The sequence below is a fragment of the Carya illinoinensis genome, chromosome 3 (assembly GCF_018687715.1).
Source record: "Carya illinoinensis cultivar Pawnee chromosome 3, C.illinoinensisPawnee_v1, whole genome shotgun sequence".
Classification (NCBI taxonomy): Eukaryota; Viridiplantae; Streptophyta; class Magnoliopsida; order Fagales; family Juglandaceae; genus Carya; species Carya illinoinensis.
This window is the reverse complement of record NC_056754.1, coordinates 6,630,287-6,646,542: the sequence shown is the minus strand read 5'-3', so window position 1 is coordinate 6,646,542 and position 16,256 is coordinate 6,630,287. Positions and strand designations below refer to the sequence as shown.

The following is a 16,256-nucleotide window of genomic DNA, read 5'->3' as shown; positions in this document are numbered from 1 at the left end:
GACAATTTAGATGTGCATAACAGCCTGAACGAATTGCACCATCTAAACTATAATCTTTTTAATTTCTTAGTTTAAGGCATTATATGAAAAGAGACGTGCATTTATCATTTTCTATACTCTCAAATCAGCAAATACTTAGTAAACAAGTTAAGATTTATGTCCAAACAAACGATGCCATCAGCTTTCAGACAATGGCCCATCAGCTGTAGAGCAATGGGGTCACGTAGACGAGACAGCCGTGCTTATAACGTTGGGGGTCAGAGTTAAATTTATGGCCGAAAGGCCCGAAACCAGGGTCCATACCACCATAAAAGCACCGAAAGAAGCTTCTGGTGTCGTACTTATCGATGATGAGTCCTGATAGTTTGGACCAATCACTATGCAATTTGTTTTTTTGTTTTTATTTTTTACATATTTTTTAAATATTTAAGAAAGATATGAAATTTATTAATAATAACTTTCTTAATTATTAAAAAATTAGGGAAAACAAATTCATTAATTAAAAAAACAATTTCTCTATCTATGATATCACAAGCCCATCTCTTCAATCGCGCGCCCACAAACAATTTGTGCATCATTCCCCACAAAAGTCACCGTCAACCAGCTCCCATCCGCACGTCAAGCCGGTGTGGGCCAAAGGGCCTTTTACAAAGACAAAGACACACCAATGACTGTGGACAAGAATCCTATCAAAGAAAATGTTGGTCCTATTTAGGGAGAGAAGAAGACTCTTGCGGCACCATCAGCTCACTAAATACCCATTTGCAAACAAATCTCCAATCATATCAACTGCCGCAAAATTCAATCCAAAACAAAACAGGCACCAAGCAAAATATCGGTTAGCAAACAACGAAATCCACTTCAAGTAATCAAGATTCTAGGCCAATAAAATGAAGATAATGCATGCAATAGAATTATAAAAACACAACAAATAAACAAATCCTAAAAGCATCATTACAACAAGCCATATCCTCCATTAGAATTAGAAACTAAGCAAGCCTCGATAACAGCTACATTGCATTGTACATGCAGTTACATGGGAAACTATAAACTAGAACTAACGTCACGTTGATTACCACGGCCACCATTAAAGTGTCTATTGTTGAACACTCACTCCAGTCCCCGGAGCCTTCACCTTTGGAGGCCGACCTCTCGGCTTTCCAGTAGCCTTAGATGCCGGCACTGTTGTTACCGATCCTCCCAATCCCCCACTGGGCCTTGCCATCTTCCTCGGCCGCCCTCTTGGCTTCCCACTACCCGTTGAGACCCTCATCTTGGGCGGCTTTGGAGGTGCATTTGGGTCCTTAGGTGGCCGGCCCCTAGGCCTCGCTGGAGCCAAATCCATGCCAGTTGGCAGTAGGACCTTTGGCTTTGGCGGCCTGCCACGGCCCCGCCTGGGAGGGGCATTGGGGTCCCGCTTCGTGTAGTTGTTTTTCCAGAAGACCAGCTCTCCACTCTCTGTCATTTTGTTGAGGTGGTGTGTGAGTAGTAGTACTGAGTGCCCAGCAGGCAACTCCCCATGTATCGACTCAATGTACTTTGATATAGATGATTTGTTGGAGCCATTCTTGTCGTTCAATGCTTCAATTGCTTTCAAAATCATCTGGAATTCCAAAGCTCAAGCATTATCACAACTGGTTATTATATATTCCTTTTATTTATCTTTTGTCTGGCTGTTGAAAGAAAAATCTTGAGCAATTAGCTTATGGATTAGTATAAAAAAATCAAGTACCACGTTCACTGGTTCAATTATTTTCAGAATCATCTGCAATTCCACAGCCCAGACTTCATAAAGAAATGGCTATTCTCTCTTATTCTTTAGGATGGGAATTTGAGAAAGGTAGTATTTTTAATTTGAGGGTTTAAAAACCGATAAAAATTCAGATTGATTACTAGAAAACAGTGTGACGTTTTAATGGATTAGTATATTCCTCTCTAAATAATGAAAAAATCAACTGCAATATCAAGAACAAAAGCAGTTCAAGATAAAGAATTTCGTAGAATTGTGGCTCAACTGTGGACGGTTTCTTCTTTCTAAATTTTATATCGTATTTTCAACAATACCCACAAATAGTTTGAAGGGGCACAAACCAAAGAAATAAAAGACCAAGAAATACAGAGATCAACGGGAGGACATTGCGACGAGAAGAATCAGAAAATGAGAGTTAAAAAGGAAATTAAAAAAAAAATAGTCCTTTTTAATTCTTCCGGAAACCCATTTCTTAATTACAAAAATTCAAATATCAAGCACGAGTAGCAAAACCCAAATCAATGAAAAAAAAAGGAAGAAATTTAGATCAATTAGAGCTCACACTTGACGAAGAAGATGAAAAATGAGGATCAAAAGGGAAAGTTATTATATTGTTATATCAGAAACTCTTTCCTTTTCTTAATTAAAACACAGGAAATTAGCGAAAACTAAATGATTGAAAACCGAAAGTAAAAAAAGGGATCCACCAGAGTTGAACCTTGCTAAGGGAAAGAAGGGATAAGAGTGAGAAAAAAAAAGGCCTGTTTTTTTCATTTATGGAGATTTGTAGGGACAGATTGGTGTACCTCTGGGTAAGGAGGAAGTGATTTGGGTTTATCTCTAATAGTAACGTCTTCAGTCGCCATGAGAGTTGAGGTGCAGACTCACAGGGAGAGAGACGGAGAGAGGCTTTTTGCTTTCGCTTTTACTGAAGGCAGAGCAGGAAGCTAGGGAGAGAGCTCTCCAGTTGAAAGCACTCGCACAGATTTGAACGCTGCATTTAAAGCTAGTCCAATATATATGTGAAAAATTCGTTTTTTTATTTAAATGTACGGCTTGGAATCCTTAAGTGGATGATAGTCGGACGGATAAGGGTAGATCTGAGAGACACACAATGATCGATGACGGGGGGCACTTCATTAGTTGACACTTGAGACTTGAGAGACACCGGGATGCACTCATCCCGTTGCGGAAAAAATTTCAAAATATTTTTTTTGAGTAATGCTACGTAGAGTTATTTTTGTATATTTTTTGTGCATTCCACTGATATAATTGGCTGAATTAATTTTTTTTAATACACAACTAATCATATCACTGGAGTGCACAAAGAAATGCACAAAAGTGATTGCACATAGAATTTTTCATTTTTTTTTAACAGAAAATCTAAAAACATCTGTGGGTCGCAGGTAGTCCTATTAGTAAACCGGTTTGAAACTGGGCCTCAGTAACTCTGACCCGAACATGAACCTCCACATAGGTGCTGATTGTTGGGTTTGGGTCCTTGGGATCCAGTTTTTGGCCTCCTGGTGTCTAGAAGAAATCTTGAAAAAAACTAAAAAAATAAAAAATAAAAAATAAAAAATAAAATACCACATTAATTAAAGTCCGTCAAAATGACATGAAATATTCAAGAACGTATCATCCCTCAATTAAACTTTGTGCAGTACAAGATTTTCACTACACACCATGCAAAGGAGTTAATGCCACCAACTAACAAATGGAAAGATATAAGAGCTGCTAGAACATTAATGACAACCCTCACTAACAAATATAGACACAGCTGATGCTTGTTTATACAAATAAATTACAGCCCGGCCTGGATGCTGAAAACCCATGCAAAGTTTAACGGACCAAAAGATCAGGACAAGAAAAATTCAAGCCTTCTCCTTGAAGATGATCTCCTCTCTCACATCCTGTAAGAAAGAAACAGGAATGAAACTATCCAAAAACAATTGAAGTGCATACCCTGACCTACACGATCATGAGGTCAGGCAGAGAAGATGCACTCCCTTAATGTACATCTTTCACGGTCGCTTGGGAAAAACTCGTAGTGAGGAGGTACCACAAAATTCTACGTACGCTTTGCACCAAACTTGTAGCAAAAGAAGAAATTAGAAATTTGAGGCAGACTTCAATTCGGTAGCTGAATCTCATGCACCAATTCAAAAAAACCATACCAGGACTCTCCTTCTCCATCAAGAGATTTCCTGGCACCAGAAAGCATATATTTCGATGAGCTTTTTTTCGTGCTCAGTATGAAGTGTGATCTCTTTAACCACCTTACATCTGCAGACTCAGCCTACTGATCATCTCTGAGAAAAGCATCTGCATTTTTCGAAAAATTAGGAGTTATCATATACAAATTCAAGTCTGATGTAATATGGAGTACAATTTCATTGCAGTCAAAAGTCAAGATAGAATTAGTGGATGCAAACAGAAATTAGATAGTACCTGTTGTCTTCTCATTTGTGGCAGGTTACTGCACTTTCACCCTAGAGTATCATCATTCATGTTCTTCACACGAATCTCAACAGCCCTCAGATCGCGAAGATGTTGTAAGATTTCTTGAAGAAGATCCACTCCCTTGTCTCCCTTCTTTATGGAGCTCATACAATGCTTTAGAAACTCCCTGTCCGCTTCAAGTGCTTGCAGCCTCTCATAAACATGATCCACCTCATCTTCAATGGCTAGTTTATTTACATCAAGTTCGAAATGGGATTCAAAGGAGTTTTGCATTTCAACATATTCGGATTCACCCTTTGCTTCATATAACAACCCTTCTTCATTTTTGTTATTAGTGGCATCTAGGAGAGGAAGGAGACTCTTTGCCATTGAATCCATGGTTTTTCTCTCTGGATAAAATTTATCCTTCGAAAACCCAAATGAAATCCCATCTTCTTCAGGACTGGTAAAGTCATGCTTGTCAACCTCTTTGACAACATACAGTGAGGAATGCTTCCCTGGAACCCCATTTTCTTCTGGACTAGTTAAGACGTGATCGTCAAACTCCTTGGCACCATATGTCGAGGACCGCTCAATTGATTTCCCATCTTCAAAATATCCTTCATCATCACCCAATGTGATAAGCTTTTCCTCCAGTGCTTTGAGCTGATCTAGAATGGACAGCCGCTCTTCCTCGAATTCTACCAATGATTCATCAAGAGCACTCATATGCTTCACACAGTCAAGTGCCATTTCCTCCAAATTCAAAACTGCTTTATCAGGACTATTGTTTTGACTGGTAGCTTGATGGCTGGAATAGCTACTGTCTTCATCCCTCGCTTCAAGATTTAGATCAATTGATAATTCATCACTTTCGTCTGCATTGCTGCAAGAAGCAGAAGAGTTTCTGCTTCTTAAACTTCCATGTTTGATTCTTCTTGTCACTCTTATCTTCTCTTTCGCCTCATAATCTAAGACCTTCTTACGATGTAATTCCAATTCTTTCTCAAGTTCTTGCTTCTCCTTCTCTCTCTTGATCATGAGCTCATTTAAAAGTTGCAACGCTTCCTGGTCATATTCAGCTTGTTCTTCCATCATCCTCTGGTATTGTAATGCTTCCATCTGCATTGCTGCTTTCTCTTCTTGAAGCCTGGTGATCATAGCCATTGTCTGGTTAGCAGCTATTGCAGATGCACTTCTCTCTTCTTCTAGTTCTGCATATAAAGCACTTAAATTTCTTCGCTCGGCTTTTAGAGCTGCTTTCAGCCGGTCAATGGTGGTAACTGCATCACCACCTTCCATCTCACTTATCACACTTCCATCTAAAGACTCTTCAGCTCCTGACTCTCTCTTTTCAAACAGCAATAGTTTCTTTTGCGAGTAATGGAGGCTGTCAACCGAATTTGGTGTATCGGGACATTTCTCATCCTCTGCTTCGTTAGGCTCTGAAGGAAAGGATCCATGATTGTTTGTCCCTTCTTGAGCATTTTCAACCAAAATTATTTTTTCGTGCTGGGTAGTTTTCTCCATAGGACTTAGACCTAGGAAAATAAATTTCGCATTAGAACCTATGTTATAGTAACTTCTGTATTTTTTACAATTGATTAACTGATAATTGGGCATAAGATGTGAGGCTTACCAAGGTCATCCTGAGCCATAAATGCATCAGGGGTGGTGGAAACTTCAGCAACATCGTCATTAGTGGAAGCCTGATCTTCTGGTTGGCATGTCAGTGAAGAAACTGGCTCTTCAGCTTGAGTCTCAGCTTCATGGTCCGACTTTTCTGTGACTATGGCGGTCTTGGCTGAACTTTGATCGGACAAGAGATTTATGCTGTTTATTTCTGCTCCACATGCTCCTTTTTCATTTCAATCAATGGAAACGCATGACATGAATGTAGTGTCCTTGACAAGGAAAAGTAAAGATTATAATGGAATAGTTTATAAATAACAAGAATTTTTGTGTACCTGGTGGATCATCTGGTTCTTTCCCAGCTACTTCTTCGGCGAGGGATAAAGTTTGAGGTTCTTCAGTAGTATCAACTTGTCTACATGCCTCAGAGACCGTATCTTGTTTTCTTTCTACCACCTCTTCCGTAAAATAATTGTCGGTATCAAACTCAGCCATCTCAAAGCTTTCGAGTTCTTCTTTAGTTGCCCTATTTGGACACTCATTTATCGTGAGAAATGCTGCCTCCGTTGTGACATTGAACTGTGTTTCAATTCGTGCCTCAGAATCAGAAGCTCTATTCTGTCGATCATGCTTTCTCAGATCTTCCTCTCTCCAGTTGCATGATCCTAGGTTTGCAGTAGTCGAAGAATCAATCAACTCCACTGGTATTAAACGATTTAACTCGCAAGCAAAATAGTTCTTGCAATGCATACTGATCACTTCGCAAGAGTTATCTTGTTCAGGGAAACATTGTATGGTAGAATTATCACAAGCTCGATGAACAAAACTGGTATCATCGGAGTCCTGCTCGGTAGAGTCCTTCAATATCATTGAACCATCCTCCTGTACCACTTCTACGAAGCTAGAACCTCCAAAATCAGAATGTATCTGATGCTCATCTGCTATCCCTTCATCACATTGATTTTCTTCCCAGTTTTTTTTATGGATCTCATTGTCCTTTTCTCTGTGACTTGGAGAAGAATAAGATCTGCTTAGCTCTTTGTACTCTCCTTCATTGCTGTCATCATCCACTTCTTCTATGACCAAATCGTCCTTCTGGTTGTGATTCAAAGCACCCCAAGAAGGCCAAGAAGGAGGACACAGTTTGCAGCTCAAGTTCTTGTTGCAGCATGAACACATGAAGATATTTGTACCATTTTCACCGTGGTTCTCACTCAGCCGTGAAACAAAAGCAATCCTCTGCGTGCTTCCAAGGAAGCTGCCATCATAGCTTGGTCGAGATGCCAAGCAGTCCTCACACATATTCTGTGGTTCAGCCAATTTTTGATGAGTTGAACAGTAGCTCAATTTGGAAATTTCAGCGGCATGCGTGTCACATATAAGGTCTCTGTAAGAGTTTGTGTTTCTTCCAGGCTCCAAGATGTGATCAACCCTAGAACACCATAGGCATGGTGGTTTAAGGCCAAAAAAATTGGAAAATTTTGTGATCAAATAAGTGAACAAAGAGTTGAGGAGGAGGAGGATTATCAAGACCCATTCAAGGATAGCATAGACTAGAGTGACGATGATTTTGTTGGTGTTTCTATGCAACATGGTTGCAAACTTGTTGCTAGCCATGAATTTGCTGGATTTTCTTGTTATTTTCACACTAGCAAATACATATGGGGGAGAGAGAGAGAGAGGTGAATGGAAGAATGTTTTTGAAGTTTTGACAGAACAAAACTGAGAGGTTGCAAGAGAAGCAGAGATGCCTCTCAGAATGTGGTGTTACTTACTCTACTTGCATGTTTTAATTTCATATGTTAGTCGTAATTGTGGCTGTAGTTATACCGTACTTCCATTATGATATGAGTAGGACAGAAAATAACTCAAAATTTATGAGAGAAAGATTTCCTGCTAAGAAAATATTATATAGAGTAATTGAATTAGGTAGTAAAAGTAAAACTCTTTTGCTAGCAAAACGAAAATAGTTCTTTTTGCAACAAAAAATACCCTATTGCCGCAGTGGTCCTCCCAACTTGATTTGGGCTACACCACGCGCAACAAGTGACCCACCACCCTCTCTATATAAACGATTTGTGGCCCACCTGTAATTGCAGAATTAGACAGACGCTCTTACCCATTGATCCATGTAGTTTATTTTCTACTTTGCATTGCTGTCCTCAGACCTTTCATACTTGATTGTCTGCAGAACAATTTCAATGGTTTTGATTAGTTTAATAAATGTATAGCTACATCAATTATATATAAACTTACAATACTAATCAAAGATTAAAAGTGGCTGGCAGGGAATGATGAAACAAGGTTGTCAAACAGCAAACAGTGGAAGGCATGATGGAAAGGCTAAGAGGAAAGGAAAAGTGAACAGAAAAAGGAGAGTGGAGTGGATCAAACTGGGGCCCTGTGAGAGAGATTTGAGACCCCTTTGCATGAATAAAGCTTATAATAATGTTTTGTGGGGATCAAGGTTTCCCTTCTTGCTTTTGCTTTTCAAGGCTCAGCTTTGGCTTTTGAAAAGTTACATTCCTGGATTTACGAAAACACAGAGAATAATTAATCAAAGAATCCATCTAAAGCTCACCAAACTAAACCTTAATTCAAGAAAGAAAGAGATAGTGAAAACAATCACGGAAGGTTGGCTATCACTATGAGTAGATGATTTTAGACACAGACGGCGAAGTAGTCCCACATGCACCTACAGTTCTTTTTCTTTCGAGGTTGATACCCTAAAATCTATTAATCAATCCTCACTCTTGACGAAGGAATACCGCTTACACGCCTACAGCCATTTAAATCCGCTACTATGATCGGGTTGGCTCTGTTGGCTCCCTTTCCAGAATGGACCCTTACATATCTTTACAAGAATTTGAGGTGCAGTCTTTTATGGGGTAGAGATCTCCATCCTTGTGGCAATGGCATCCTAAAGCGACCATGTGATATGGAACGCATAATTTTGTCTACCCAAACGTGATCAGCTCCTGCCACAATGACATGGAGCCCACCATCCACGATGGTGGGGTGACTTAATTCCCATGCTGGACCTTTGTGCAACCTATATAGAAGTTCCAAAGGAAAGAATAGGGCTATTTCAACAGACACAAAAATATGCAGATCCGGGCATTAAAGCATGGATGAAAAGTCATGCAGCGGCAGCTGTAAAGAAATTAGACAAAATCCCCCCATGCTAAATGTGGACTTGTGCTGCCTAAGCATGCAGATGCAAAGCCGGATGGATTTCTGCAATGAGACCTGCAACTCATGAATTCATGTGATGCTGTTCCCTGTATGATGATTGACAGCCTAAACCCTGAAATATGCTTCGTTTGGAGTAGAACTTTTCTAGTAGAATGTCTAAAGGACGTTCTTCAATTTATAAATCGGCCACTCCACTAATAAATAAACAAGGAAAACTATATCTTGAAAGAGATTAAATTGAAAAAAAAATAGACCTTCATGTGATCATAACCATCCTGGAGTGCAACCTCTCCACGCTATTCCTAAAAAGGACATAAATAAGTGAAACAAAACAAAGTTTCCTCTCCGTCGACTATGAAGACCATGATCATATTGTTAATCCAAATAGGAATTCTAGTACAAATTCCTGTTTATCGGTCCAGGATTCCTCCATGAGAGAGGTTTTCAATATCTTGATTCTTAACTTGGGTTGAGGCTATTTCTCATTAACAGGGTAAGTCATTTTGATTCAAAATCAACAAGCCGTTCATCATGTTTAACGCTATAGCTGTACACGTTAAGCCCAGGTTCGCTAATAGCTCGCAATGGAAAGCAGATTCGTATGTCATAGAGAATGGAAAATCTTGGAAAATAAGTTGGAAACAGAAAAAGTATTCATGTAGAATATGAAAGCCTTCTCCTTTACATCACTTTCTAGTGATCAGAGGGTTTATCCTAAAACTCGAGACCTTCTGTGAATATCTACAACTATCTAAGTATTTTAATTTGTAACTGCATCATCTTCAGCTTATTGGCTATCTTCATTATTAGTCTGTTGGTTCATCATAAACCTCCAGCTGTCTCCTTCCTCTATCTCCCACTGTTTCTTCAGTTCATAAATAGCTTTGGATGCCGCAATAGAAATTGCGGGATTACTATCTTCCGCTAGTCTCTGAAAAGAAAACCGTGCAGAGGCATCATTTTCTGCCGTTCAGGACAATAAACTATGACTGTTTTAAACGTATTTCTTTCAAATTAAGAATCCGCTACCTGTAATGCCCCCATGCCCGCATTACCAAGAGTCCACATGGATGGGGCTGCTGCCAATGCATTGGCTACTGCTCGCCTATACCACAGATAATTACAAAAATATATTATCCATCAATGAAAGAAATTATACAAAACTGTATATCAACCAACGTAAATGTTAGTACTGCTTGCTATATTGTAAAATCTCTCCCTTCAGAATTTGTATAAACGCAATGTCAATCATTAATATGGATTACACATGCGCCTATGTTAGCAATACTTTGTGGGCATTGGGCTAGTCCATTGTGACATAATTGATAACAATCATAAGTTCAAAAATCACAAAAAGAGATCGCCTGTGGCACTGTTGCTGATCTAGGTGCAGGATCGTGTACTTACACGAAGCTCTAACAGGCTAAAGCACCTAATTTAAATAGCTTGCCTGGTACTGACGTCTGGAGAACTTGAACATTCTGCCAATAACGATACACTACTTTTACCATCCATTGCATCAAGATCTATAAGAGTTGCAATCAACAGCTCCAGCTGCTCCAGAAAGTAATGAATGGTGAATAAATAGACACTAAAACTATTATAACATTGATGGCTCCCTATGATACGGAGCATGAATAAACACAAAAATTCCAACCTCTTCAGGATCAGTATAGTCAATCCCATCAGCTTCAGAAAGAGCAGATGCCATGCTCCAGTAAGCTTCCTGTGCAAAATCAAAGGGGAGCAGAATGAGTCTTATGATTCCGGATGCACCTGATGGAGTAAGTGGTTTTAAACAACCTAAAGAGGACCTGAATAGCAGCTATGCGGTCAGTAGACACTTCACTGGCGAAGAAATCAAGAGTTTTCCCATTTTTTTCAAGCATTATGCGCCCCATCACATCATTGGTAGTGAGAGAACCATTTTCTGTACGAAGCGGACTGAATTGCAATGTATCAGAGTGAGGGTTTCAATGACGTATACTTTTCCCCTCCATTGGGGGCAGGTGGCAGATGCTTAGCTAAGGAAAGAATAAACTTACAATTTGTACAGCTTGCTAACCATCATGTCATGGATATTTCTCACAAACTGCATGCTTAAAAATTGAAAAGAAAATAAATTTTAAGAAGAATAAATAAGAGTGTGCACAATACATTCAAAATAGATAAATAAATAAATAAATAAAAAGATAGTGATAAAGAGTAGATACAAGTATTTCCATTGCAACAAATGATGAGATTATCTTATAAATTTCCCATTAATTATCAGTGTCAGAGAATAGATCAATTTGACCTCCAAAGCCATTAGGGCATCTTCCATTGCACGTTGTTTTGCACGGAAGTCAGCTAGGCGCAAATCAGCCTGAAAATCATTCATAAACCAGCATGAGCATACATCATATACCACATATTACTTGGCACTTGCAATATGAGTATACAACAGTTGCATTTTAAGAGCAAGAAACCCAAAGATATACAAGTATTCTGCATGCTTAAAAAAATAAGCCTGCGTGGAACATAAAAAAAATTATTTTATAATATGTACAACCCTTCATTACCTTCTGACCATGACGTAGTTATTTCTCTGTATCACATTCACCTTTTCCCTTTCATTCAAAACAAGTCTTCCTTTTATTGCAGCTTCTCTCTATATGTTACACATTGTAAAACTCTATAGCTTCCATTGCCAGCTTTTGACTTCAGAGTACATTTCCTATTATGACCCATTTTTCTTTTTCCTACGTCACATTGATGCTTCTAAAGGCACCTTGTAACAACATTAGTGACTTGTCAGACTTTCACACCCGCCTTATTGACATTATCAAAAGTTCTCTCTCAATTTTAGACAATCTAGTGTAGGATAAGAGTTATGATTTATATTCATCAGATGCATGACCTATTCTACATGCAACACTGTTTGACTTCACCTTTTCTAGGCAACTGCTAGCAGAACCTAGCTTTACCAAGCACAAATTGGGTTAAAACTTGTGCAACTTCCACACTACATGGCATGCACCAAGTGAACAAATGATTATATAGTAGATGCACCTCTAGGGCTCCATCACTCCAATGCTTATCAGCAGCTTTTTTCAATCTAGACTGTGCTTTGTATGTCAAGCTCTGCAAGATACAAAGATCACCAAAATTTCACCACAAAGAAACTATCAAGTAATTCAAGTCTTCATTGCCAAGTAAAACAAGACTAAAAAATCTAGCCATAACATACAGTAGCAATATGATGAAGGCGCTCAGCTTTTTCTTTGACACTGCGATCAATTTTCTCAGTATCTTCTCTCGCCCGAGCTGCACAATATAAGGTCAGCACAAGGATACCAAAAAATCTGATATGCACAAAATAAAAATAAAAATAGCATGTTTAGGCATCATGTAAGATGAAAATGCCATTAGAACAACAAAAGCAGAATGTTTAAACATCTACACATGCAAGAAAATGACATTTATGTGATGAAACAAACTGGATTCACTCCACAAGGTTAGATGATATTATTAGAAAATAACACACGCACACACACAAGTATATATGTAACACTCAAAACAGAAAGAGCTCATGAAACTGGAAAGAGATGTAATGATTTACCATCAAGCTTAAGAAATTTTGACCCAAGAATAGCTACATCTTGTCGAACCCGGGCATCCAACCTCATTATTCCACTGAGAAAAAGTGGCACACGATGAGCGGTTGAAATGCATGTGTCCGAACCATATATATAAATACTTCTAGCTAAGCCAATATATTTTTCTTTTTCTTTTTTTTATACTTAAAAAAGTAAGTTTTACTCATTCAAATGAAATAGGCATAGCCCATGTACCAGGAAGTATACAAAAGAACACCTAAATACATTCTAGATTAAGGACAGAAAGTCATGAACATTGCTTCCATCAAGTACAATGGCTGAGAACCAAAGCATTAAAGTGTGCATAAAAAAATTTAGGAGCTCCGCCATTGTGCGCTTCCTATCTTCAAAACACCTCTCATTCCTCTCCAACCATGTACACCACATGATACACAATATATTTTTCTTTTCCAACAAAGGAAGCAAGCCTATATCTAAAACCATATCAAATGACTAATGCCACCCAAACGATCTACTGTGGGTTTTATTTTTTATTTTTTTGATAAGTAATAAGATATTTTATTGATAAAAAGATAGGCAAAGCCCGAGTACACTGGAAGTATACTGTGGCTTGTTTTTCTGATTTAAAAAAATAGTTTCTATACATGAATACGATTTCTATAAAAGCTTACTCAACCTGAACTCCTTGCATCTAATTCAATAGATAATGGATATCTTTGCCATGTTTTTCAAGTTATTCACAAACTTTCTTACTTGTTAAATTGACAATGCATGGGATCATGATCATTGCAAGATCTTTCAAACAAATCATAAGGTCCACATTAGATTACTGAATAATTACCGAGAAAGCAAGACAATGTCATTACGAGCCCTTTCATTTACGAACTTGGCATCGTTGTGGACAAATTTACAAGCTTCAGTTAAGCCCAGACTGGAGCGACAACTCTCAGGCATGACTCGATGCTTATCTTCTTCATCACCAATTTGTGCACTGGTTTACCATAAAATTTTAGAAATTTAAATAAATAAAAGCAGCATTTACTAATTTTAAAAACTCAACATAAGTCAATGTCAGAAACATGGAATTGCAAAATCATTTGACGGAGAAGCATGCTCCTTCCAGTAAATGCTAGAATACAAACCAGAGCAAAAACTCTAATGAAAGCATTAATGCCCAATACAATGATCTCTTCTGTGTTTATGTATCATGGTAAATGGTAAAGCTTTCGGGCAACTTAACAATGCATGCACATGGTGAAATTAAAAAGAAAAGAAGACTGAAAAAGTCAAATAAAACAACGTAAAACTATATTGATAAGATATGTAAGAATCTGGATGTTAAGTTCTTAATGTCAGGTAAATTAGAATTGGTAATCGGCACTTCCTTATTTTTACCTCAATACATCTTCACAATCACCATAACTCCTAACAAATTCTTTTTCTTTGGTTTTGTGTGTTCCTTTGGACCTGCATATTATAGAAGCACCCCGAGAGACAATGAAACTAAGAGGTTTTTGACATCTGCGCCACAAATCCCCATTTGAAAAACTCGATTTTGCTGTCAAGAGATGTCCATGGCTCAGTTGCCGTTTGATTACGGGACTAGGAAAATGTATTTTATCATGTTGTGGTGACTGGGCAAAAGAATATGCAGCTCCCTGTGATCTAAGGATATTTTTCCTATCACTCGCTACAGGATCACTTGAAACCTTGCTTGCAGTAAGTGCCATGGGAAGGATCAAGACAAGGATGAAATGATCTCAAGCAGCATCTCCCTTACAGAAGCTCAGAGCTACAGTAAAACAAAAAGGAATCGTCAGTAAGTGTCACATATTCTCTGTGAGCATTCAGGTAAAGAGTATGGAAGAAAATGTATACCTAGCTACCATATCATTTTCACACCGCAGTTGTGTTTGCATTGAACATTGAACTTTTTTTTTTTTTTTAAGAAAAAGAAGATAATTGATTACTGACACAGTGAACGGACTACAGATTGATAAAGTAATTCAGTAATGCAACTATAGGGAAGAGCCTACAAATCTAGCATTCTATATGACCTTGTCGATATCTCACACGAGTTTGTGTTTTACCCCAGCCCCCCCCCCCCCCCCCCCCCCCCCCCCCCATTACGGCGTCTTAAGGTGCTGTTCATATTTTATTTTATTAGAAGAAAAAGGACGGTATCCTGTAATTTTTTCTTTTTCTTTCTGTGAGTGTTCATAGGAATAGGTTGGTACCCCGTAAGTTATATCTGTATTTCTGTGCTGTTAGTAAATGCAAAATCTTTAGCACCAAATCGAAGGCCTATTAATGTTTACAAAGGAGCATCAAGGCCAAAATATAACGGCATTCTTAAAACTTTTAATTTATTATTTTAAGGAGGTCAAGCTTCAAATTCAAACAGAAAAATTACTTCATTGGAAGCCTCGAGCAATACCTCTCCTCACCCTCACAACCTGAAGTGATGATAAAGGTTATCGTATTTACTCAGGTTTAACGCCTGATACAGATGGTTACTATAGTTTTACATGAAGAAAACCGAAGGTAATATTGTTCAACGCGTTTAAGACAAGATTAAAGGCACAAGTGTTTGTAATCAAGAGCTTTAAGCGGTTGCGATTACACTTTTGGGTGACACATTCGTCCAAAAATAAAACCCTTGAGAATTCTAAAGTGACAACTAATATTACAACCATGTACCTATGAAGAAAATAAACTCGCATAGAAAACAGAAAGTTGCTGCAAAGAAAACCTCGACGCATCAGAGTTGTCTCACATAGAAGAAAAGTTTCGCAACTCAATCTCAAGAGCGACAGCTAGAAAACAGAAAATAAAGAATACCCATTTAAGTAAAAGTGTATAATAATGCCATTAGGCAATGGAAAATTCAGTCCGGGAGGCGAGAAAAGCAATGCGACTGAGGTACTAACCTGTGAAGAGGCACTCCGTCTCCAGAAGGACAGAGAGAGAGAGAGAGGTGGGAGGAAATGAAGTAGGAAGAAAGCTAGTAAAATTGTAGAGAGTGGGAGGGAGAGCGAAGGCGCAAGGCCAAGAAAATTGGGAAGAGAATTTGAACCACAAGCTAAGCTTGTGGCCCCTTGAAGGCCAACGCTACCAAACAAAAAACAGAGATTTTTCAACTCATCTGGAGACATAAAAATTTATATTTAAAATTTTAAATATATCAGCTCCTCTGCGTTTATAGATTTGCGCTGCATTACAGTTGCCACGCGTCTTTAAACTAACTTTCCACGTTACTTAATAATTATTTATGTTTTTTTATTTTTTTTATTTGTTTTTTCCCAAAACCGAATCCGTTATAAATTATAAGAGTATTAGTATTGATTTATTTATTTTTATTTTTCTCTTTAAATTTAAATAATATATCTTTAAATTTATTTATATTAATTTATGTATTTCTAAATTTTTGTATAGTTATGAATTGTAATTTTTCAAGTTTGAATAATCACTTTTCACTCTCTAAATATTATTTTTATTTTTTTTCTCTCTCCTACCCATTAAAATCAACTTTGTGAAATTTATATTCAGATGATTTTGATATATAAAATTTATATTAAGTTGATAATATATTTTTTTAGTACATATTAATATTTAGAGTAATACTATATGTAGTCATA

At 37.9% G+C, this 16,256-nt stretch overlaps 3 protein-coding genes across 5 annotated transcripts; all 3 read right to left on the bottom strand.

Annotated features, from left to right (window-relative positions):
* Positions 1–886: 886 nt before the first annotated feature.
* On the bottom strand, positions 887–2,772 carry LOC122302895 (HMG-Y-related protein A-like). The gene is made up of 2 exons (XM_043114354.1): positions 2,557–2,772; positions 887–1,603 (listed from the first exon to the last, which is right to left on the bottom strand). Exons 1-2 carry the CDS (start codon positions 2,614–2,616, stop codon positions 1,097–1,099), a joined length of 567 nt encoding a protein of 188 aa, XP_042970288.1. The 5' UTR covers positions 2,617–2,772; the 3' UTR covers positions 887–1,096.
* Positions 2,773–3,376: 604 nt separating this feature from the next.
* Positions 3,377–8,979, bottom strand: LOC122302893 (myosin-binding protein 3-like). Of its 2 annotated transcripts, XM_043114351.1 has the most exons (5): positions 7,944–8,979; positions 6,160–7,256; positions 5,832–6,050; positions 4,202–5,733; positions 3,377–4,075 (listed from the first exon to the last, which is right to left on the bottom strand). In XM_043114351.1, exons 2-4 carry the CDS (start codon positions 7,124–7,126, stop codon positions 4,238–4,240), a joined length of 2,682 nt encoding a protein of 893 aa, XP_042970285.1. In that variant the 5' UTR covers positions 7,127–7,256; positions 7,944–8,979; the 3' UTR covers positions 3,377–4,075; positions 4,202–4,237. The 2 variants fall into 2 exon arrangements, with proteins under 2 accessions (XP_042970285.1, XP_042970284.1); XM_043114350.1 differs by lacking the exon at positions 7,944–8,979 and having other exon boundaries at positions 6,160–7,891.
* Positions 8,980–9,594: 615 nt separating this feature from the next.
* Positions 9,595–15,707, bottom strand: LOC122302894 (senescence-associated protein AAF, chlorolplastic). 2 transcript variants are annotated; one of them, XM_043114352.1, is made up of 13 exons: positions 15,549–15,707; positions 14,014–14,410; positions 13,460–13,609; positions 12,621–12,694; positions 12,249–12,325; positions 12,071–12,142; positions 11,316–11,384; positions 11,065–11,111; positions 10,834–10,963; positions 10,677–10,745; positions 10,470–10,573; positions 10,049–10,124; positions 9,595–9,950 (listed from the first exon to the last, which is right to left on the bottom strand). In XM_043114352.1, the coding sequence occupies exons 2-13, from the start codon at positions 14,346–14,348 to the stop codon at positions 9,807–9,809; spliced, it is 1,347 nt and encodes a 448-aa protein (XP_042970286.1). In that variant the 5' UTR covers positions 14,349–14,410; positions 15,549–15,707; the 3' UTR covers positions 9,595–9,806. The 2 variants fall into 2 exon arrangements, with proteins under 2 accessions (XP_042970286.1, XP_042970287.1); XM_043114353.1 differs by lacking the exon at positions 13,460–13,609.
* Between the last annotated feature and the right edge of the window lie 549 nt (positions 15,708–16,256).